This window comes from Vanessa cardui, chromosome 3 (genome assembly GCF_905220365.1).
Source record: "Vanessa cardui chromosome 3, ilVanCard2.1, whole genome shotgun sequence".
NCBI classification, from domain to species: domain Eukaryota; kingdom Metazoa; phylum Arthropoda; class Insecta; order Lepidoptera; family Nymphalidae; genus Vanessa; species Vanessa cardui.
This window is the reverse complement of record NC_061125.1, coordinates 15,141,389-15,165,779: the sequence shown is the minus strand read 5'-3', so window position 1 is coordinate 15,165,779 and position 24,391 is coordinate 15,141,389. Positions and strand designations below refer to the sequence as shown.

Genomic DNA, 24,391 nt, shown 5'->3' with positions numbered 1-24,391 from the left:
TAATGTAGTTTCACTAATTTAAATAACAATTATATTAGATAAAGACGAGTTATTTACACTGTTAAGTCAAATATTTAAAATATCAGTTCTATTAAAACTATCGATTGAATCAATGTTTATAATATATTATTATTTATATTTATGGGTATATAATGTATAGTCATGATGACATTATGCTATTTACGTGGCGGAAGTGCGTGATAGGGTGATTGTTTAAAGTCATATACTTATCTACTTTTATACCTACTTAAGCCTGTTTTCAATCGTAGGTAGATGTACCTACAATTAAAAACAGGCAAAATCAGGCAACACAAGTAATAGAAATAATTTTAATGTACACAATTTGATAATAATGACATCGAAAACATCGTGACTAAAACAAGTTTTAATGCATTTTCGGAAGAGTGATTTAATACTGTCACGGAAAAAAGTCGTTTGTGTTGATCCAACAAACGTTTGTTTGGCTTCCTGTCAGTTTGTTCAAGTTATCACTTTGTCATGGAAATGTGTCGGCAAATACGTGCTAATGTATTTCATTATTGGTTACCTAGCCATAAAATTAATGTTACTCATACAATTATTTATTTAGAAATTACTCAGTCAAAATAAATACAGATTCACATCCGAACGTTTGTACATTAATTAATTAACTTTAAAAATAAACTTAACAAATATAAATTAATGTATATTTTAGCTGTATTTACTCTTAATATCACGCACACTAAGACATCTTATAAACACGAGCCACACTCACACATACTAACGCTCGCCGATTATAGGAGGGGCGCGCCTTCGTGTGTTAGATCTAATGAAAAATATAAATGTCTTAATGTTATGAAAGCAAATCGTCATAACAAATTATTTGTATCACGACAAAATAGTGTTGGAAACATTTGTATATCACAAACACAGTATACAATATCTTATAGATAAATATAAGTAAATAATTAAATAACTTACCAATATTTCTGTTCCCCGTTGTACTCGCTTGTATTTATAATAACTTCTATAATACTTTATTTCTCGTATAATAAATGACACTAATATATTTATTATAAAACGTTATCGTATATTCGTAATATTTAAAAGTAAATACGATGTAAAAGGGCTTTAATTCTACAGGCACAGTAATGATATGTATCGTAACTTGATTTTTATTTAAATTCTAAACCATTGTTAGTTTTAAACACGGTTTTGTTGCGCGTAGGTTATACGCAACGCGATGTCATAATAAGGATATTATTTATAATATATTTGTTTACATTTCTAGTTGATATTCTCGTTCATTCAGTCTTGTCAGGTTCAAAATATATATTTCACAACACAACGTCGATATATATCAAAAATCACTTATTATTACGTTTATTTAGTCCAAATTATGGCGGCTGTTTCGGTTCAACGATGAAACAGATTCCGAACACTGCGAAATTATGATGGAAAGCAAGAATATCGGTATTATTTCTGGAACAACACCACGAATAGTTCATCTAAGGACTTTAGCTATGCTTACAGAAAGATTGCTTTTCAGTTTTGGTGTAGGGTTAGACAGTATAAATCCATGTTTCGTTGTTACAGATGTCAAATTTCGCGCACATGCGCACTCCTTGTGTTTTGACAGGCAGGGGAAGGAACGGTCGATAAAACAGTGTTTTGATAACGTTCGATGGAAATTATCTGTTTCGAAAATGATTATAAAATATTTATAACATAAATAAGTATAATTATATGAAGTTTTAACTTACTTTAATATTACTTTCAAATTAATTAAAAAATTAAATTAAATATTACAGTACTACTTATAACACTATTTTATTCCTAGTAGAGAATATAAATGTTTTTAATCAACAGTTAATCAGTTGCAGCAAAACCCAGAATCTAATATTCTGGGTTTTTTACGTGAGGAAATCCTGATAGATATCCTTGATCTCGGAGATCATGAAAGTTATGTTGACCTCGACTTTCAACTGTATTTGTTTACTCCATCAGATCAGTGGGTTGACTATTGAGCAACCCGGTAGCCCGTAGTATGTGAAAGTGATCTCAAGAAATCGCTGGTTTGGAGGTAGTTTTCGCGTATTTGGTGCTGACGAGTCGCACATATTGAATTGATTGGAATAAAGTATAAGTAGAATGAGATTTATTTGAATTTATTGTACTGAAGTTCCTATTGTCTCGTCACGGTAGCATGCGCAAGCGATCCCGTGACGCCCTTCGAAGAGACGGATAGACTACCGTTGGATATTTAGTGGTACTTCCGGTATACTAGGGTGCGGTCAAGGCGTCCTGGGCATTAACGAGCTCCACATAAACCTCTTTTTATACACACACGAAACACGTAATGCGTTATTAATTTAACTATGGTGTCTTCAGTTATTTATCATAAATTGCAAACGCCCGCGCAGCATCACTTTATATTTCATTAATGTACTTGGATAATGATATCTAAACAACTTTTTCATACATTATTAGTAAAAAAAAATGCGCTGTAACTGTTTATGTTTACAAGACTGAATTTTGATGATTAATTCTCGTATATAATCGCGGTTCCGGCGGTCAAGGAAATAATCGTTAGAAACCTGCATAAATTATATCAAAATACTATTTATAGAAGTAGGTTCAAAAAGCATTTATGATGTTACAGTGTTGAACTAAATCGAAAGCTGAAAACCACTGTTTCGGAAAGTATATTCTATCGAGTAGAACCGGGAAGAAAATGATTTTTAGTTACTTTTTTCGCCATTCATTACAGAGTATACCAATGAAGATCAATTATATTCTTTATATTATGCTGAATGAAATTCTGTCACAATTCCATATCGTTATTACCACAATGTGGTGAAAAGTGCTTGCTAAGTCAGATTAAAAAACAATGTTTCAATCATTTGAGGACTCCAACTAAAGCTAGACTGGTTCGAGGTGATCATAAATTCGCTTCGTTGAATTACAGAATCGTCGACGGCTTCAATAGACCGCAGAAATAGAACTTATTCCCCTTGGATCTATATTTGGCTATTATGATACGATGACAATGAGCCCTCTCATACAATTAAGAAAAGTCATTGTTGCAAATTAATCATGGCTTTTACGTGTATTTATTTAACCACTCAGGATATATTACAGTACAAAAATGTACTCACTTATGCATGTATTTTAAGGTATATCTTGTAAGGTCGATTTACAAATAAAATAAAGTATATTATATTTATGGCGTGACGACTTACGCAAGACGGCTGGCAGGAGCTGTATGCGAGTAGCCCAAGAATGACCTCAGTGGCGTGCAATTGAAGAGGCCTATGTCCAGCAGTGGACGGAAATGGGCTGATGGATGGATGGATGATAATATATTTGAAAGTAGGGACCCGCCCCGTCTTAGCACGAGTGCAATGCTGATGCTTGATATACATTGCAATTTAAGCGCACAAATTTGTTTACTTACGACACTTCAGAAACCTCTAAAATAACAATGTTTCTCTACTATACTGTGTATGTATTATACATATGAACCTTCCCCTTAAATCAATCTATCAATTAAAAAACCGCGAACAAAGGGAAAGACACTGGCGAGTTTGCTTTATACTATGTATTGATGATATCGAAGTATGAATAAATACAAACAAACCACGTTTAAGTGTTTCATGCGATTAGCTAATAACTCAGCAATATTGTTGACTAATGAGAGTTTATGATTACAATAACAGCCTGTCAGTTCCCACTGCTGGGCTAAGGCCTCTCCATTTGAGGAGAAAGTTTTGGAAATCTATGAAATTACTATAGGACTTCTATGAAATTAGACACATGCAGATTTCCTCACGATGTTTTCCTTCACCGCCGAGCACGAGATCAATTATAAACACATATTAAGCACATGAAAATTCAGCGGTGCTCGCCTGGGTTTGAACCCGCAATCATCGGTTAACATGCACGCATTCTAACCACTGGACCATCTCGGCTCTCATGATTAATATATCTCTATTTATTATACAAACCTATTCCACTTAATTATTTATTTTCTCTTTAATTTTCCTTCCAAAATTCCGATAACAATTTCGTCGCCTTTCTTAAAGGCATTTTTCACAAATCCATCGTGAATATCATAGATTAATCACGCTCTAGACCAATGGTATCGCGTCAATTTGCTGTCAATTGTTGTTTATTTGGCCTTTCTCCTCTTATGGTAGTATATCGATGTTCCATTTTCCCGCGCTCCGCGATGTCACTCTAAATGACAGATGGATAAATACACAGATAATATATATTCATCAAAATATTAATAAATAAGTTACTATAGATCTGTGAACGAGTAGAAATCCCACTAAACCGAAATCAGGATTCGTGTACCTTCCGAGGCAAGGAACACTACCAGTTTCCTCGTTGCGGTTGGTTCTTTTAATAAAATGTCATGTTTTCTAACCAAACTTGTCAAAAGCATTAATTTTATTCTTGTTTACAATTGTGTTTGTACTCTTTCGGTTAACAATAAAGCATATTCTATTATATTCTATATGTGGATGCATTACGTAACTACGTATCTGATCATATTCATATCATATTCTATTCATCAAATGAATAGGTATCATAATGATGGCGATAAGGCGGCTTATAAAATCTCGTATAACTAATCATAGTTTTCATAAGGCGTCGCACGGTACCGGTACTTATTCATTGTTTGATACACGCAATAAACTGTCTTTAAAGTAATGGTTTATTGTTCTTTGTGAATCTCCAGTGGTTCGGAACGCACTCGGCTTTGTTACGACACCCATGATAACTTGCTACCGAACTAGGTCCTAGTAATACTTTAGTGTATACTGTATACATATTTGTTACAGAGTAACCCTAGCCTCCAATACGGTCTTATTTAATTTGATTCTATATCATTATATGACATTATGATTAAATTTTACGAATATAACAGATTTTTTCGCGGGGAATGTACCGAGGAATTGTTCGGATTAATCCGGGCTGCTGAATTTCACCTTCGGACATCTCGTCACAATTCGAAATTTCACCCGCACCACCTTGATATCCGAAAATCCACAACAGCGCGATTTCTTAGACATTTTCTGCCTCGCACAATCACTTTGTGGAACCAACTTTCGACGGCGGTTTTTCCAAACCGATACGACATGGAAACCTTCAAGAAAAGAGCGTATTTCTTCCTTAAAGGCCGGCAACGCACCCGCAAGCCCCTTGGTGTTGCAGATGTCCATAGGTGGTGGTAGTCACTTTCCAGCAGGTGAGCCTCCTGCTCGTTTGCCACAGAAACTATTAAATTTTCTTTTATACAAGAGTCGTATTGGTATAAGTTCTAAACATTATTCTTAGGACGAGAGTCACTTCCCATCAGTGGGACGTCAACGGGATGTTATATTACTTTAATTTTAATTAATTATCGTTAAGATTTTATTATATATTTGTAATGAATTTTATATACATTATTCAGTGACATAAATTATTGACACAATAATTATACACTATAGTTATTTCCTATATATTTATAACGCCCAAGTTGTGCTCCGATGAGAATGGCCTCCGTAACCGATATCGATCGGGAATAAAACGTCGTCATCTTCATTATTATCCAATAGTCTAATAGTCAAAAGGACAATAAATACTCAATAAAACTTTGCTTAGGAACTAACACCAAAATTATAAACGCTACGATATTAAAATGTTTACTTGCTAGTAAATGTGCGAACTCGTCTGTGTAGGTTACCATTGTATATTCCACCGTGTATCAAAACTATTTAACATTATTGTGTTCCAATTTGAAGGGAGTAAGCCAGTCGCATCAAAAATCAAATCAAATCAAAATAAACTTTATTCAAGTAGGCTTTTACAAGCACTTTTGAATCGTCGTTTTACAATTAAGTGAAGCTACCACCATTTCAGAAAGTAGATTCTACTGAGAAGAACCGGAAAGAAACTCAGTAGTTACTCTTTTTTAACATGTAAAAAATACAAATTAATGTTAGTTAAATACAATTATTTTAATTATATCCTGTTTGGAAGTTTACAGGTATTAACTCCAAGCTTTTTTATCTTTTAAATCTTGTGTCCAATAATATGATTTTTCTACCAATGTATTTTTTACAAACGATTTGAATATACGAAATGGATAAGTTGAAAATGTCCAGTGTAACAGGCACAAGAGATATAGGGTCTCAGTTCCCAAGGTTGCTGACGCTTTGACGATGTAGGAAATGTCTACGAGCAGTGTTGTCTATTCAGGACATCTGCCTATTAATGCTATGAAAAAAAAAAATGAAAAAACTGAAGAGTATTTTTAGCTTCATTTTTTACATTTATAAATACGAACTAAAGTTAAATAAAAAAACTTTATTCTCTCAATTTAAAACTGGCTGAAATTTATTTGCAATTTAATTGAAAATGTTTTTTTTTTTTTTTCGAAACAATACAAAAGAACGTAAACAAAGTTCTATAGAGTTTATACGAGACAAAAGGCCTTCAATGTTCGCAGTCGCTAAATGAAACAATTAGAAATATAGCTCAAATATGGTGACGTACCTAACATGCTACCGAAAACAATTAGACCTTCAATATAGGCTTTATTGAGGCCAGGATCCACTTACTAGGATTATCGCTTTCCGTCTAACAAATAAATACATCTATAAATATTTGTTTGTTACTCCGTATGTATTAGTACGAAATTGTGTAATTTCTGTTTTAAAATTATTATTAAGAAATATGTTCGAATTCAAAGAGTTCTTGTGATTAGCATTTTATCATCTCATCATATCGATTTGACAAATATGAGATGTAAGTATATATCTGTATTAATAATCAAATAAAATCAAAATCAAAATAAACTTTATTCAAGTAGGCTTTTACAAGCATTTTTGAATCGTCATTTTACAATTAAGTGAAGCTACCACCGGTTCGGAAAGTAGATTCTACCGAGAAGAACCGGCAAGAAACTCAGTAGTTACTCTTTTTTAACATTTAAAAAATACAAAGTCATGTTAATTAAATACTATTATTTAAATTAATATATCCTACTTGGAAAACTATAAATACAATGAATATGAAAGTATCTGTCTCTAACTCTCAAGACCAAAAAAAAATGAACCGATTTTGAGAATATTTTGATATAAAGCAGGCTTGAACTTCAAGGAAAAACATAGGATTTTTATGACTAAAATCTGTCAATCACACTATAAGAAATGAGAGACATCTCGGGAGACGACTAGTTAACAATAAATAACAAAGCTACAATTTTCTTAATAAAACAATAAACCAACAATAATTACATTTTTATGTTACATGAAGAACTACATTAATTATATATATATAATGTATATGATGTAATCGTATTATTATGTTCTAATTCGAAGTGTAAGTCAATGAAACTACAAGTGAAAGACATTTGGGTTATGATAAAGGATTAATATTTCTTACATTTCTAATGCCTAGGGGCTGTGGTAACCATCTAGCATTAGTCCAAAATCCATAACACGACATATAGAGAAGAGCCACTTTGTTTTTTTAGAACAAAAGTATTATAGTTAATTTTTGTTAGTAGATTGTTTTTAAATACGTCATTGGTACTAACTCAATCACTAAGAATAAAACTAAGTGATTTGTCAGATCTGTATGACTATTGGAACGCGATAAGCTCAACTAACTTTCCACTAATTAATGGAATAAGACATGAGCAACGTTTTATTTAAATTGGCCAAAATATAACGATAATTAAGTTAAAAATCATGCAAACTGCTTGCGTGTGCGCATTAGCCAATAGTTTTTTTTTATGGTATAGGTTGGCGGACGAGCAGATGGGCCACCTGATGGTAAGTGTTCACCATCACCCATTGACAATGACGCTGTAGGAAATATTAACTATTTCTTACATCGTCAATGTGCCACCAACATTGGGAACAAGATGTTATGTCCCTTGTGCCTGTAGTTACACTGGCTCACTCACCCTTCAAACCGGAACACAACAATACCGAGTACTGTTATTTGGCGGTAGGATAACTGATGAGTGGGTGGTACCCACCCAGACGAGCTTGTACAAAGCCCTACCACCAAGTATATTATAAGATTAATGTAGATCTTTATTTTACATATGCGAAGCAGGTAAGCTAGTTAATTCAATATTGAACATAAAAGTAAAACATTTATATGTCAAATGAAATGCGACGCAAAAAGGATCGATATGTCATAACTTATTAAATATGACTGCAACGGCGGCTTAGGTCACGTGGAAGGTTTGTAAACAGCGAGCTCACTGTCGCATAATTGTCGATGGGCAGGTACATAATACATTTTAAATCACATAAATTTTATTTAGGTTTTTACAAGCATCTTTCTCCTTATTTATTTAAGACCATTCTAACATTGCGCTTTTTAAACATCTATTAAAAGATTTGCTTTACTTAGCACAAGGCTGGGCCGAAGATTTTTAAACTAAATGGTAACTTAATTAGCATTCTCTACCTCTGAAGGAATAAAGGAACACTTTAAAGATCGTCTTCATCATCATCGTTATACTGTTCGATAGTCTGTTCGTCAAGAAACTTTTTCTTAGAAATCTGTGAAGGTTTAAAGTTGAAATTAATACTAATTACTAATATCAAGCGTCCACGACTACAAAATACTAATATATGGTCGTTTACGTTGCGTTAAACGTTCGCTTTTGACAATAAACAATATCTTGTAACCAAAGTATAAGAAGAGTTTCGAAAACCGACAATTTGCGGTTACATAAGTGTCTATCCGTCTGTCCGTCTGGTGGTCAGTACTCGAGGCCGACTCATAATTTTTTGGGATTTCATTTGTTTTATAATTTCATAAAATTAATAAACTAAGATGCTATGTCCCTTTAGTCTGTAGTTACAATGGATCATCCTTCAAATCGAACACACATACTTACAGAGTAGATACTGCTGTTTGGCGGTAGGATATCTGAAGAGTAGGTGGTACCTTCACAGACGAGCTTGCCCAAACCCCTACCACCAAGTATGAATGGAAAAAGTGAATGTAAGCTGTCCATTTTACCGTCATTCAATTTCCAGCAATACCGTATTAAATCATAATCTGAATTCTAACTCTCAATAAGATCACTCACATATATTTACTTTATAATATTCACATTTCCACTTTGAGTTCCATATTTTAGTACCTTTTGTCAGTTTAATTATAATAAAACAATTTATACAGAGTTTAAAAATATAATAATATACATTTGTTGCACAAAAAAATCTTAAAAAAATTACGTAATAAAAGTTTTTATCGACGTAATTTAAATTTTTGCTAACGAATCAAAACGATAGTCATCGGCTTTTATTTTTTAAGTTAAAATGAAGTTCTTTTTCATTCTTTATACTGTTGTTAGTGAAATTCATTCCAAATAGTTTACATTAATTATGTTATTACATTAACAAAAGAAAATGAGCCGTATGGATTAATAAACTCATTATTTTCATTTGTGGACTTCTTTTTAATTAAATATTATAATATATATATGACTGTCCTTAAATTGGTGTGGAAAAAACTATAATAAAGATATGATTTTGTGAAATGCCACTTTCCAAAATTATATCTACTTTTACCTACGTGAATAAAGCTGGTTAAATATGCCCTGGGCTAAGGCCTCTTCACCTTTTGGGGATACTTTACACCGTTGGAGCAACCTCAAATTTCATCCAATTCTGATATCCATTACGATTTATCTGGATTGTATTGTAAAGTTTATTTTATAAAGTATAATTAGTCGACATAGAGGCAAAAGTCGTGGCGCCCGCCGTCAGTGAAAGATTTTGTTTTACAAGACTTTCACCCGTTTCAATTGCTGGAAAATGATTACGAACTCGGTAATCACCAAACCAGGAGTATTATTTTTTTAAACGAAATTTCCCATTGCCAGAGTATTTCGTCAAAAATCATTAAGAGGATTACAAATTTGAAACAAAAAATTTGACGAAATACTATTTCTGTGTGACTCGAAGCTCATAATTGTAATCTTCATCTTCTACATTGAAGTCTTACAACTTAACAATAAACGTTAGAAACGAATAACAAAAACCCGGAACCGTTTTGTTACATTTGACTTGCGATTTAAGTACAAGAGAAATAACTGGGCAACTAAATGTATTCATAAATATACATATAATGTGATCTGAAACAACGCGTGCGCAACCCAATCCGCGCATCCAAGATGGCGTGCATAGAGCACAGCGCACACGCCGTGTCCGTTACGCTTGACCGGCCAAGCGTGAGCCGTTTTTTTCTACATAAACATTGTTCGCAGTAGAGAAATCGACGGCCGTAACTGTGGCTATTGTTGTACGCTTTTAAAACGAGAATATCAGAGCGTGATGAAGTAAAATAATGGTCTTCCATGCTCTTGCATACAGTAAATTTACTTTATAAAATGTTAATCCTAAATTATACAAATGTTTACATACATCAGTATATTGTTATAATATTCGAAAGTTGTATTTATTTCAACAGTTTATCGAATAGAAATGACGTCACGGCATTGGTTTATTTTTTTATTAAACAAAGTCCTTTTTTACGTAAACTATTTACCTATCAACAAAACGTAACACACACTAAACGCACGAATAGTTTTAGTATAACGTAGTTAATTGTTACACATTATGTTTAACTGTAAACTATATGTATCTATACTGTTTCCAGTTCATTACAATTCTTAAATATCCCTTGTTCAAACTTATCCAAGCGTAATATTAAAATGGCGTCATATCTATGCGCATACGCAATGAACCCGCATTTAGTGAACTTCTTTGAGACACGGAGATTATTATCGGTTTTATAGTGTCACCATATATTTCTTACAAGAAGATAAAACGAACGCTTGTATCATATATAGAATAGTACCAAAAAACAAACAAAGTCGCTTCCCACTGTATGTCTGTCTCCATATATGCTTAGAACTTTAAAACTATGCAACGGATTTTGATGCAGTTTTCCGTATTAGATAGATTGATTCACGAGAAAAGTTTATACGTATAATACATACATTGTGAACATTGTGTATAAAGACATTCTGTAGTATATTTAGTATCAGCATTGCACCTGTGCGAAGCCGGGACCGCTAGGACCGGGATTATGCTAGTTATACGAGTATACAAACCATTCCTTACAAAACTCCATCCTCCATACCAGAACACAACATTACAGAGTAATATTATTTGGCGGTAATATAGGTGATGAGTACCTATTACACTGGTTTCCACAAAGCCCTATCACCAAATATTATAAATAAAGAGAGGGTAAAATTACGAAGCGAATTACTTATATACTAAAATCCTCTCTGAATCATCATGTGGTATTCAAATATATAATGTATTGATTTAGTGATATTTTCATGTAGGCGTAAATATACTTAAATTTTATCAGTATAAATTATGAGGCGAAATTACAATGTATATATATATATATATATATATATATATATATATATATATATATATATATATATATATATATATATATATATATATATATTATACTATTTATAGACTCATTGCTAAGCATCAAGGCCGAACTGCGAAATTTAGAGGCATGTAGGCAATGTGATTCACAAGTTAGTATTCGTTTGGTATGACTAGTTTTGCGTAAATAGTATTTAAGTCTATACCTGTAGTAGGTATATATAAAAATAAACCTAATTTGATTTTCGAAAGGAGATAATATAACACTAAACTATTCCAATTTTCACTTTCACAATAGAAGTAGACTTTACTCATACTTTAAATATATTTTCAAAATTCCAGCAAAAACTTCACCGGTATAAAACGCCAGTTTTTCGAATCGATAATGAATTTACCATATTATTCAAAATCTACAGTTATAATGCATCAATCAAATATCAAAGTTGTTTTTTTGTATTTGGGATAGGCTATATAACTAAAACAACATGATTTTTATTACATTGTATACCTGCCCTTATCACCACTTTTGACACACAATTAATAATAACATACCTATTACTTTAAACCATAGTAAAGTTTATAAATCATTCAAGATCTTTCTAACTACGTCGTCAATGTCTGAATTGTGTTTTCATTTTTATTTACTCCACTTATGGTCGGAATGGCCTATAGAATGGATTAAAATAACGTATTCATTTATCATATGTCACGATTCCCATGGCGGCATTAGGTACGGTCAATTTAAATATTTCATTATTCTACCCTACTTTCTTAATAGAGTCTTTGTTGCTACGAGTAAATAAATTATTGGTTCTATACTGCCTACTCCTGTGGTTCACCAATATAATTATTTAATTTTCAATATTCATAATCTTATATACTTACTTAATTATGATAAGTTAGGAATGTGTCAAACTAGTAAAAAGTTGTAAAATTGCTTATGTCTAAATTTCAATGTCTTTGATTAGTAAATAACATTTGATAGTAAATTGACGCGATACCATTGGTCGAGAACTTAATTATGATCTATGATATTCACTATGGATTTCCAAAAAATGACGTTTTGAACATTGACGAAACTGCTGAAAATCAAAATTTAGGAAATAAAAATGAAATAAGTAGTTAAGTGTAATAGTTTTGTATTATAAATAAATATGTATATTAATCATAAAGTAAATAGTGCAATATAGACGAGTTATTAGCGTATCGCATGAAATAGGTAAATCTTTTTTAGGTTTGTTTATCATTTTTCCTACTTATATTAGAAAAGGCTATAATAAGACTATAAGTAGTCATAATATCCACATGAATATAGTGATGTTAGGCCATTCTAGTAGTAATTAAATGTTAAAGAGTATCTACTCTACTAATTTGTAACGGTTACAATATCTTTGCTATACTTTTACGATTCAACTATGACTAAAACGCAACAGGATCTTGCGTTGTTTACGTTTTATTTTAGTAGAATACTTTGTTAGTAGTATTGAGCAACATTTGTAAGTCTATGTTACTTCGAAGTTGAAATATTAACTTAAATGTAACATCAAAAACCAATAAATACAATTATAATTACTTCGAAAAGACTATGGATTTATTTTATATATGTTCAATCGGTTTTAATATTTTAATAGTTTAGGTATTAATGAGATTCAACTGGACAGAAAAGGGGTTTAAATTAAGCGAGTATTCGTTTATTTATTTTTTAAACGGTTGGTAGACTGCTCATAGGTATACATTGCTACGTAAAAATTGTAAGAAACAATTATAATTCCTCATAATACTAATACACCAATAATCTTGAGAAATATGATGTTATATGGCTTTGGTTTTGGTACAAAATAATACCAAGTATTTATTGGAATATGTATGTATATTGAGATAATGTTTAATATTGTATTGATAATTAATTGTTATAAGTGATATTAATTATTATAATGTATTTTAAACAAATATCGCTATCTAATAAACTGAAAAAATATTTATATGTTCAATTAATAATTTTCTTATCGCGCAGTAATAAATGGTTTTTTTGTTAACCTACTTTGACTTCCTTTAAATTATGCGTATATAAAATAATTAACGGGGTTGATGACAGTTGTAATTATTTTACGCTGAACTATCATTTGGTGATAAAAAAATCGTAAATTGTACGTCAACTAAACGTACATACGCCTCATTCTGAGCGCTTCCTTTCAGCCTTTCAGCCGACCAACGTCATAAGTTCATAATCAAATAGTTTATTACAAAAAAAAATTGATACAAACAAAAGATACAAATTGAGCTGAGATGACCCAGTGGTTAGAACGCGAACATCAACATCAATTACCGATGATTGCGGGTTCAAACCCAGGCAAGCACCACTTTATATATATATATATATATGTGCTTAATTTGTGTTTATAATTCATCTTGTGCTCGGCGGTGAAGGAAAACATCGTGAGGAAACCTGCATGTGTTTAATTTCATGGAAATTCTGCCACATGTCATTCCACCAACCCGCATTGGAACACCGTGGTAGAATATGTTCCAAACCCTCTCCTTAATGGAAGAGGAGGCCTTATCCTAGCAGTGGGAAATATACAGGCTGTAACTTTCCTTTTTTACTTTAACTTTATTACAAAAAAAGTCATCAGTGACATTTCAAAAATAGTCTAGAAACATGCATCTAAAGTAAATATTGTTTGAACATAAGAAAACATCATTTAAAAATCTCAAGATTACACGAGGTATCGGTAACACGCAAAACGCTCATTCACTTCGCTTCGAAAACTATTTATCTACGTATAATAAACAATCCTATATTATATTTTTTAATTGTTTTAATATCTTTACGCGGCGAAATGGCTCAGTGGTTAGAACGTGTGCATCTTAACCGATAATGGCGGGTTCAATCGCAGGCAATCACCACTGAATAATCATTTTCTTAATTTGTGTGCATAATTCATCTCGTGCTCGGTGGTGAAGGAAAACGTCGTGAGGAAATTCTAAATTCTGAAAAATTCTGCCATACATGTATTCCACTAGAATACGTTGTAGAATATGTTCCAAGCCTTCCCCTCAAAGGGAGCGGAGGCCTAAGTTCAGCAGTGGGAAATTTACATGCTATTGATGTTGTTGTTTAGTTCACTAGTTCGTTTAGTTATGCTATATGCATGCAGATTATTTCACCGACGGTTTGGTAAGTATTAGTTAGCAATGTAGAACGCTGGGCAAAGAATTTCATTTGTCATTACATATTCAATGTTCCACTGGATTTAATTGATATACACGTATCAAACTTTTCAGCTGATACCTTCCGATGTTTTCTATTGCTGCCAAGCATGAAATGTTTTACAAATAAATCTGTATTTTTTTTCTAACTGTACCAATGTTCATTTGTTGACGCAGTGTCGTCTGTAGATTAAAAACGACAATTCAATTGTTTTATGTAATGGGAAAAAATAAAAGTCATACCATGAATGGTGTCAACTTTAATTCTTTAAAGAGGATCAAATGACAAGAAACCAACAACAACTTAAACAATTATGACAATCCTATATTTAAATACACAAATAAATATATTAATTCACATCAGACATCAGATTGATACACGAACACAAAACCTTACAAATGAATACAATATAGGATTTGACAGTGAAAATCTTTGGTCACTTACAAGATAATTTCAAGGTTGCAAACGTTTCTATATATAACGTTGGAGAAAAACGTTTTAGACCCAAAAAATAATTCACTTTTTGGGTACCATTTTAATTCAATAAGTATGAATAAATGAGGTATGCGTTTTTTTATTTATAAAAATGTGTCTGGTGTATTTATTTGATACATAGTACATTTCGCTATTTTATTTATCTCGTAAGATATTCTTGATAGACATATACATATTAGTACGGATAATTAAGACTGATTTTCCAAATATATATAGTATAAACGAGAAAATCTTAAAAGTAAGATATACATTCATAGTAACGTCGAAAAGATTGACAACTAAATATGAGTATTGTATTAATTATAGACCACTTCGAAATGTACACAAGCGATGTCACGATAACTTAAATTGATTTTTATTTAGGTAATTCTTTTATTGTTATTTGAAAAGGCAATACACATTGGCAATGTATAAATAGTAGGTTTCCTTGCATGGTAAATGTGGTACTTTAATACCAATCTAAGATAAATCCATTTCATCTATATTGATATGCCCTAGTGACCTCCCCCCCCCAAACTCAGCTTCCCCCACAAATGTTTGAAAGTATATAAAATATAATAAATAATATTATAAAATAGCTAATGGATGGGCCGGGCCTACACAGGGTAGCCTATACTTTTAATGTAATAGGGATAATATAAATCTGTAATGAACCGAATATAAAGAAGATTAGATAGACCAAGCATATATAGTCCATTATTAGCAAAAGCTAAAAGTAATGTCAAATGTACTGTAATCATTTTCCAAACAAAAGGGCGTTTAACGAGGTTAAGGAATAATATGAATCTGTATTTAAAATATCAATATGAAACCTTTATTATAATAATAGTATTATAACGTCTTGTACAGAAAATGGCTTTATACAGTTTTTTAATTAACTGATTATATTTGCTTGTTAACTAAATAAAAATATATTAAATGCAAAAAAAAAACATAGACAATGTTGATCACAAAAGTACATAAGATTAATAATATTTATTCAAGTTCACCAAGACAAATTCTGTAAAGACCGTTATTTTAGATTGCCAAATTGCCAGTGGAAAAATCATGAACCGTGCATATTGTTTCTAAAATATCGACCTATCTTTCTTAACGACCTTGTTGAAACCTTTTGAACACGCCATTTTGGCCTACATAGGACTCAAGAAAATCACTACAACGACCGTCTTAGGCTGCATTAGAGAAGCTGAGGGATTGCGTCAAGATAGCGTATTCGTGACCCCTCTCGCGGCGCTCTCAGGGAGACACACTAATCTAACCGATTAGCTATCAATTTTTTTAGATTTAAATTTACACTATAACGCATATTGTACATTAAAAGCTCACAAGGCCGGTCACAGTGTCGGCACCTAAATATTATCAGTCTAGATTCAAACTAACGGTACTCATAATATAGTAACACGAATAAAATTACAGCACATTGTCAAATTTCCCATTTAAATAAATAAAAAGGAAACAATATGACGAGGGAGGTCAGCTGCACTGGTTTAAAATATAATAAAACTAAAATACCATTTGTATTGCTTGTTTAATAAATAAATAAATATGAGACAACATCACATACATTACTCTGATCCCAATGTAAGTAGCTAAAGCACTTGTGTTGTGGAAGATCAGAAGCAACGACGGCACCACAAACACCCAGACCCGAGACAACATAGAAAACTAATGATACATCGACTCAGCCGGGAATCGAACCCAGGACCTCGGAGTGGCATACTTATGAAAACCGGTGACACACCACTCGACCACGGAGGTCGTCAAATGTTTAATTACTCATGATTAATAACGTGCCTACTTCTAGGTCAAGGGCAGTAGTGTGTAGTATTTGGCGACTATTGGAGTTTAGTGATGAACTTTGATAAGCCGGGCTAGAAAAATCGTTTTATCCACTTTGGACGACACTAAATCCAACAATAATGAAAATCATCGTTACAGACTAAATACAATTCTCTCAAACCCATTGACATTTCATTAACAAAAAATAGATATAATTTTATATAATAGGTACGTACCTAATGTCTGCGGCTAAATAATAAATCAAGAAAATATTACGCAATAATCTCAGCTCACTACTCAGTATAATATATTGGAATGTTTTTGAATAGCATGTGTATAGCAACTTGTATGTCAATGATTCTTACTATTTACGACTGGAAGCTAAAGTTAAAGGGATAGACAATATTATGGAATTAAAAAAGGTTTCTTATGAAAATTAAAAAAAAAAATTCATCGCGTTTACCATCATTGTATTGTTTGGTGTTGCCAGTCAGCTGAGACGCGGCTGGCACCTGGATACTTTACAGTGAATAAATAAAAAAAAAATCGTATTCCGCTCTACGGAACTGAACTAATTGTGTAACAAATTTGTTCTCGCTGTCCAACAGCTGAGCTTATAACTACTTTCTATCACGATTTCATTGCTTGCATTTGAAGTTACTTTTACTCCTTTACGATTTACGTGGACTCTTGATTTAAACGCCGGTACAAATTATATAAGAATCAAACAATATGTGTTGTAACTTGTATCATTCGTTTTCAAAACGTGAGAAGGGGATGGAAGATCTCCCCCCAAAAAAAACCGCTAAATAAATTAGTTCTGAATTGATAACCTATTATTTGAAGTCTATTAAAAGTACAGGCACTTATATCATTTGTATACAACATGGTACACCAGTTATAAAGCAAAAGAAACAGTCTATTGATATCCCAGTGCTGGGCAATATCTCCAATAGTAAAGGTCAACAACCTATAACAGTATAAATACTAGCAGCTATTTATCTACCAAATATTACCGGTAACTAATGACTTAATAAAATGCAATTAAAATTTTCAAGGTTATTTGTTAAAGTATCAAGACTTGTTATCATAGTCTCAAAACAAAACAGTCAGGCTATGTCGTTCCTCTACCATGATATCCAGGGCGGCTGATTCATTTTACCTAATGGTACATGGGTCATGTTAATTGGTAAATTTACAAGGGCATATCTTTTATGCAGCCTCTTCAAAGTCCTCAGTATCGTTGCCCCGCTGCGACCCAGGAGGAAAGCTGCCGGTATGTTCACATCCAACTCCATCCTGAAATAGAGTTAAACATCAACAATATCAACAACAACAACAGCCTGTAAATTCTTACTGCTGGGCTAAAGGCCTCCTCTCCCATAGAGGAGAAGGTTTGGAACATATTCCACCACGCTGTTCCTATGCGGGTTGGTGGAATAAAACATCAAGATATAGTAATACAACTAAGTCGCTTAACGCTGTCTGTCCCTATATATGCTTAGATCTTTCAAATCACGCAACGGATTTCTATGCGGTTTTTATTTATATAATACATAGACAAAATATAGTAAGCAAACACTGAAAATTTTAGAAGTTTCTGATGTGATGTCGTAAAAAAACAAATTTTGTAGTACCTATATTTAGTATCAGCATTGCATCCGTGCGAAGCCAGAGCGTGTCATTTGTGTTATGGTATTTGTCAACAACACTGGGAAATATTCTTATCAATTACGGTCTATATCTACCCTTTTTTTTCGTTTACCTGAGCTATAGCTTTGTCCAATAGCCTAATCTATCTATCTATCTATCCAATTTTATTGCAGATATATTTTTTCCAATTAGATCTGAAGCTACAAAGAAGAAATACTTTCAAACAAATATACAAAAACTGCTCAACTTTATTAAATTCTAGATATATATTTATTTGAATGTTTTATAAAAGAAGTGGAGCTTATTTGACCATGCCATTTTGGTAGAAATGCAGTTAGATTTCTTATTGATTACTTGGACAGTCGGAGACTAGCCAGTGGTATTTTCACACAGACGAGCCTTCTGATACTTCTTTAGTTTATTGATTAACTTATAATCCAATTCAAAACTGAGGCCAGGCCCATTAAAAAAATTTTGACTTGATAATCAGAATAGGTCTTTCATACTAATTATCCAATCAATGTCTTTTGAATAGTAATAATCAAAGATTTCAATCGTTAGATGCGCCCCTGCCATAGTATAACCGCTATAAAATGTGTCAATCCTCAAATGAGTGAGCTCACTCATTCGCTATCAGTGTTCATTTATACGCAGTGACAGTCAGACGTCAACCATCGTAATTAATGCGCTAATTATAATCCATAAAGATTCGCAAAATGCCGTCATGTGCCTTTCGTAAGTGCAATCACAACTCAAGAAATACTAATAAAGCCCAGGGTGTAACGGTTCACACGTAAGTATTTATATTTATTTTTTATATTGAATTTTATTCCGATGTCAGACAATACCACGAAATGAAAGAAATTGTGCGACAGAGAAAGTAGTATTGCATAATTTATGTAATTAACAGAGATGAAACTATTGTCTCAGTACCTTTCTATTAACTAGTATAACTAGATACATGGAAGTACTACGGAAGTGGTTTGGAAAGGATCATCTATAAATGGACATTAACAGCGGCAATCCTGTGGTAGCGTCGGCATATTGTTTTTTAAATTTTATTATATTAAAAAAATTGTTTTAAATTGCATTGCTGAGATGGCCCAGTGGTTAGAACGCGTGCATCTTAACCGATGATTGCGGGTTCAAACCCAGGCAAGCACCACTATATATATGTGCTTAATTGTGTTTATAATTCATCTCGTGCTCGGCGGTGAAGGAAAACATCGTGAGGAAACCTGCATGTGTCTAATTTCATCGAAATTCTGCCACATGTGCATTCCACCAACCCGCATTGGAACAGCGTGGTGGAATATGTTCCAAACCCTCTCCTTAATGGAAGAGGAGGCCTTATCTCAGCAGTGGGAAATGTACAGGCTGTTACTTTACTTTACTTTACTTTAAATTGCATTGTAATATTTTTGTAATATTAGTCCGTCAAAATATATTTTTGCTCTTAGAAATATAGTTTTATTAAAAATGGTCCAGAGGTTCAGTCAAGAGTAACTTATTTAGTGTTGAAATAAAATTTAAATAATTAAAAATACCTTTCTTAAATTACGTTTTTATTATTTAGATTTACGCAAGACACACGTTGGAAAGAATAGTGGATAAAGGTAATACAACGAGACCAGGGAGATGAGGGGTTACCTACGAAATTAGGTCGAGTTTGTTCTGCCTAAAACAACTAGCAACTTGGAACCATAAAATACAATTAATTAAGTTCGTTATTAAATGCTACGCTGATGTACGCCTTCATCATATTCATAAAAATGTTAAGAGAACAAACAGGCAAAAGTATAATAAATTGTTTTTATTTCATGGAGGATAAATATTATGTAACAACGTGTATGTAATGACAAAAAATATATAATACAATTTTTTAAGTACAATTATATTTTTTTTTTGTTAAAATTAAAATTGTTTATTAATAACGTGTTTTATTTTTTGCATTTTTTACAAATTATTTCCTTTAAAAATCTAATTTCTTACATTTTACAATTTGATGAATTTCTTGACCGTACTTCGCACGCATTCGTGTGAGTGCGTAAGGCATCGTAAGCGATTTGTCAACTCACGCATTGTAAAAAATATTCCACAGTTTTTCAATGTGAGGGCGCACTAACGTTTTAAATCTTTGGTAATAATATAAGTACAGTACAATTCAAAAAACAATAATGAAAATTTATGTATATTTCCATTAGATTCTTATACCTAGCAAAGAATGCTTTAATACATATTTTATATATTCAATAATAATATTTCATGACATTTTTAGTGAAGAAATAAGTTAATAATAATATAAAAATATCTTACTTATCGTCAACCATTTCAATGAGATGATCCAAAGCGTCATCCCATTTGTCTACAGATTCTGTGATGATAATTGCTTGAGCGCCCGCTTGCTGTGCTTTCATTGTCTTAAACACGAATGAGCACTCCCTGAAAAATCCGCAAGATAAAACAATTACCAAACATTAATGAAGAAATAGTTTATGAGCCGCTAAGTAACATAAAGTGTTACACTATCTTGACTCTTGGGCTAATTATAAAATAAATTAGTTTATATATATTTGGTGGCACCACATGTCACTTGCATTATTGTGCTTTAACTATTCAAGTTACCAATGTTTTAACATTATTTAATATTGGCAAAAACAAAACATCAATAATCATTAGGAACAATATATTGATATTCACAGATATATATTAATGTAGTTCCAGGCGAATTGGTCATTCAAATATGGCGGCGCCATTTTTTATTTCATAAAAAAGTTTTATTTGCAAACATTACAACATAAAAATAAGATGCAACAAGCCAAGCTAACTAAAAGCACAGTAACATATGACATAAAAATATCTTTCTCAATAATTTAAAGTGTTAAACACTAAGATGTTCTTTTCATAAGTCATATCTCAGTCCTCTTGAGAAAATATTAGATCTCTCGAATTTGGTAACACAGATAAAAAAAATACAGTACTATGTATAAAGTTAATTAATGAAAGAAGTATATACATATAAGATAAAATTTATAGATTTTCACATAACATTTTAAATAATCCTCTCTAATATATTCTCGTTATATATTTATATGTAATATAGAGTATTATATACCTCTCTATCTACATTTGAGAGAGAGAGGCTACAGGACTCTCTCAATAGTAGGCTATCTAACACAAAAAAAAAAAAACTTATTTGCTCTACAACATATCAAAAATTCATAACATAATCAAACTAGTATAGACAGAATTTTTAAAATATTTAATTAAATCTGTCTGATATCCCAACCCATGGTATATTTAATTTTATAATTGGCCAGATTAAACTAAGGAGTTATTCCCTCGCTACAATGTGTAAAGCTTTGCAATGTATGAAAAAAAAAATGTATACACTCACCCCCTCTCTGACAAGGCTATATTGCCAAATATTTCATCTGGATTCATAACATCAGCGCAGCTATGCAATGGAACTGTTGGAACTAATTTTGCCTTTTCAAAATGAATGCTGCCATTCTGAAAATTATTACCTATTCATATTACATAAGAAAAAAAAAACAAAACAATTTTAAAAAGTTTAATTATATTAATGTATAGGGTATCTAAGAATTAGTTTAAAACTGTAATTAAAATTGTGTTACGCAAAGCGAGTAGACTATAAATTCCATAAATTAGTAAATATTTATAATAGAAAGTTGAGAGATAAGTGAATGAAAGGATAAATAAATTAGACGTAGAAAAATGTTAAAGTTTCATAAATCCTGACAAGCACAACATTTAAAGATGCTTGATTCTATAGTTCACCTCAACCAGTCAATTAATCAAAATATTCTGCATCAAGTAGGCTTTTACGAGCTCTAACGAATTACCCGCAAGAAATTCAGCAGTTACTCTTTTTATTATTTAAAATACAAAGTTATGTGAATGAATTAAAACTATATATGTATATAATATATCCTGCCTGGAAGTCAACAATTATTAGGTCCAAGCTTCGTAATAAGGAGAATTATCGTAGAGTATCATAGTATTGAATCAAATTCTGACAATTGTGCATTCAACTTGTACTGGACAAGTAGTTTAATGTGAACCAAAAGAGGAGAGGACTATTAGAAGTTTATCCAGAAGTATAACATTATTCTAAGTTTAATTTATTAACTCAATAAAAAACTAAATAAAACATAATTCCAATAATAAAGAAATTATACATACAAAAGGAGTACCAAAATCTTTAGCCGGTCGAATGCGATAAGAATATCTTAGCTCTGGTGGGTCCAAGATTTCGAAAAATATATCTCCTGCAATAATATCAGCTGTAGATGCGCCGTCATAGAAGTGTAAGTCGTTTGCTGTAATATTAAATTTAAATTAATCAATTTTTTTATTATTTTGAATTATTTATATAAATTTAAATTATTTACCTCCCGACGAAACTTTTGGCATTAAAAATGAGAATAATATACAAATAAATAAATGAATACATTTTTTAACATTTAAAAAAATTGTGGAGGGCATAGTAATATATTGAATGTCAAATCTACTATGAAAATAATGTCAATGTCATCACAAAATGCAGATCGAACAATTTAAAGTCTAGCAGTCATATCACATGAATACTGAATAAATTCTTTCGTTTGTTTTTTTCTTTACTAAAAGAAAGTTAAGTTATTCAAAATTTAACTAGAAGGATCGACAAGAAATATCGTACCTAGGTCTTGTTTATCAATAATCGTAATCAACATTTAACAAGCGATTAGTGAAATAAGAATCATATGCTTTCATTTTTTATTTCTATATAATAGGTTTAGGTACTGAAAGTATGCAAACTTGGCTGTATAGTGTTTCACTCGAGCTAACCTATTATGTATTATCTGAAGTAAAAAACTTTTTATGGTGACGTGTTGAATTTTGGTTGACTGAGGAATAAAATATACCGATTTGGTCATATTCTCTTTGGTGGGGAATAACTTAAACATAATTCATAAATGTATATGAGTATAAAGTATAAAGTGTACGATACAGTGATTAAAGAGTAATATATCAAATGTCCCTGAAATAAAAGAAATTAACGTCTGGATATTATAAATTTTATTGTTATAAGTAAAATGAAAAAAATATTTGTTTGACGTAAATCATCACTAAAAACTTACTAATAATTTACTTGGTAGTAGGGTTTTGTGCGAGCCCATCTGGGTAGGTACCACCCACTCATCAGTTATTCTACCGTCAAATAACAGTACTCAGTATTGTTGTGTTCCGGTTTGAAGGGTGAGTGAGCCAGTGCAACTACAGGCACAAGGGACATCACATCTTAGTTCCCAAGGTTGATGGCACATTGACGATTTAAGGAATAGTTAATACAGTAGTTCTTACAGCGTCATTGTCTATGGGCGATGGTGACCACTCACCATCAGGTGGCCTATACGCTCGTCCGCCAAACTATACCATAAAAAAAAACAATAACACTTTCTTTTCTGGATGCGGTATCAAAATCTTTTACCCACGGCTCGCGTTGAATTGTTATTATTTCTTACAGCGTCATTGTCTATGGGCGATGGTGACCACTTACCATCAGGTGCCCCATATGCTCGTCCGCCATACCTTAAAAAAATCATAATAAAAAATTAATAGTAACCAGTGCAAAAGGAAAACTATCCATACAAAAAAAAACAAACGGTATATTACTAGGCTATTTTAATTATTACAATTATTAAATTACGGGAAAAAAATAAAAAAACATGTAAATATATCGTAATTAATAACTGTAATAATAATAAAAAAAATAACCATGCTAATTTAAAATCTTATATTTTAATTATTAAGAGAGAGATTTTTT

The 24,391-nt window shown here is 31.8% G+C and overlaps 1 protein-coding gene across 2 annotated transcripts; it reads right to left on the bottom strand.

Annotated features, from left to right (window-relative positions):
- Nucleotides 1-17,670: 17,670 nt before the first annotated feature.
- LOC124543762 (PRADC1-like protein) lies at nt 17,671-23,422 on the bottom strand. Of its 2 annotated transcripts, none has more exons than XM_047122061.1 (5): nt 23,264-23,422; nt 22,768-22,904; nt 21,959-22,074; nt 20,878-21,003; nt 17,671-18,207 (listed from the first exon to the last, which is right to left on the bottom strand). In XM_047122061.1, exons 1-5 carry the CDS (start codon nt 23,295-23,297, stop codon nt 18,036-18,038), a joined length of 585 nt encoding a protein of 194 aa, XP_046978017.1. In that variant the 5' UTR covers nt 23,298-23,422; the 3' UTR covers nt 17,671-18,035. The 2 variants fall into 2 exon arrangements, with proteins under 2 accessions (XP_046978017.1, XP_046978016.1); XM_047122060.1 differs by lacking the exon at nt 23,264-23,422 and adding an exon at nt 22,977-23,228.
- Nucleotides 23,423-24,391: the final 969 nt, after the last annotated feature.

Bases quoted from the DNA above. Each gene is read 5' to 3' on its own strand.
- LOC124543762 (XM_047122060.1), bottom strand. From the start codon at position 23,070: ATGCCCTCCACAATTTTTTTAAATGTTAAAAAATGTATTCATTTATTT. The intron at 22,075-22,767 runs GTATGTATAATT...AATAATTTTCAG, and splicing joins AAGATTTTGGTACTCCTTTT to AATGGCAGCATTCATTTTGA. The intron at 18,208-20,877 runs GTAAGATATTTT...ACTCTATTTCAG, and splicing joins ATTGAAATGGTTGACGATAA to GATGGAGTTGGATGTGAACA.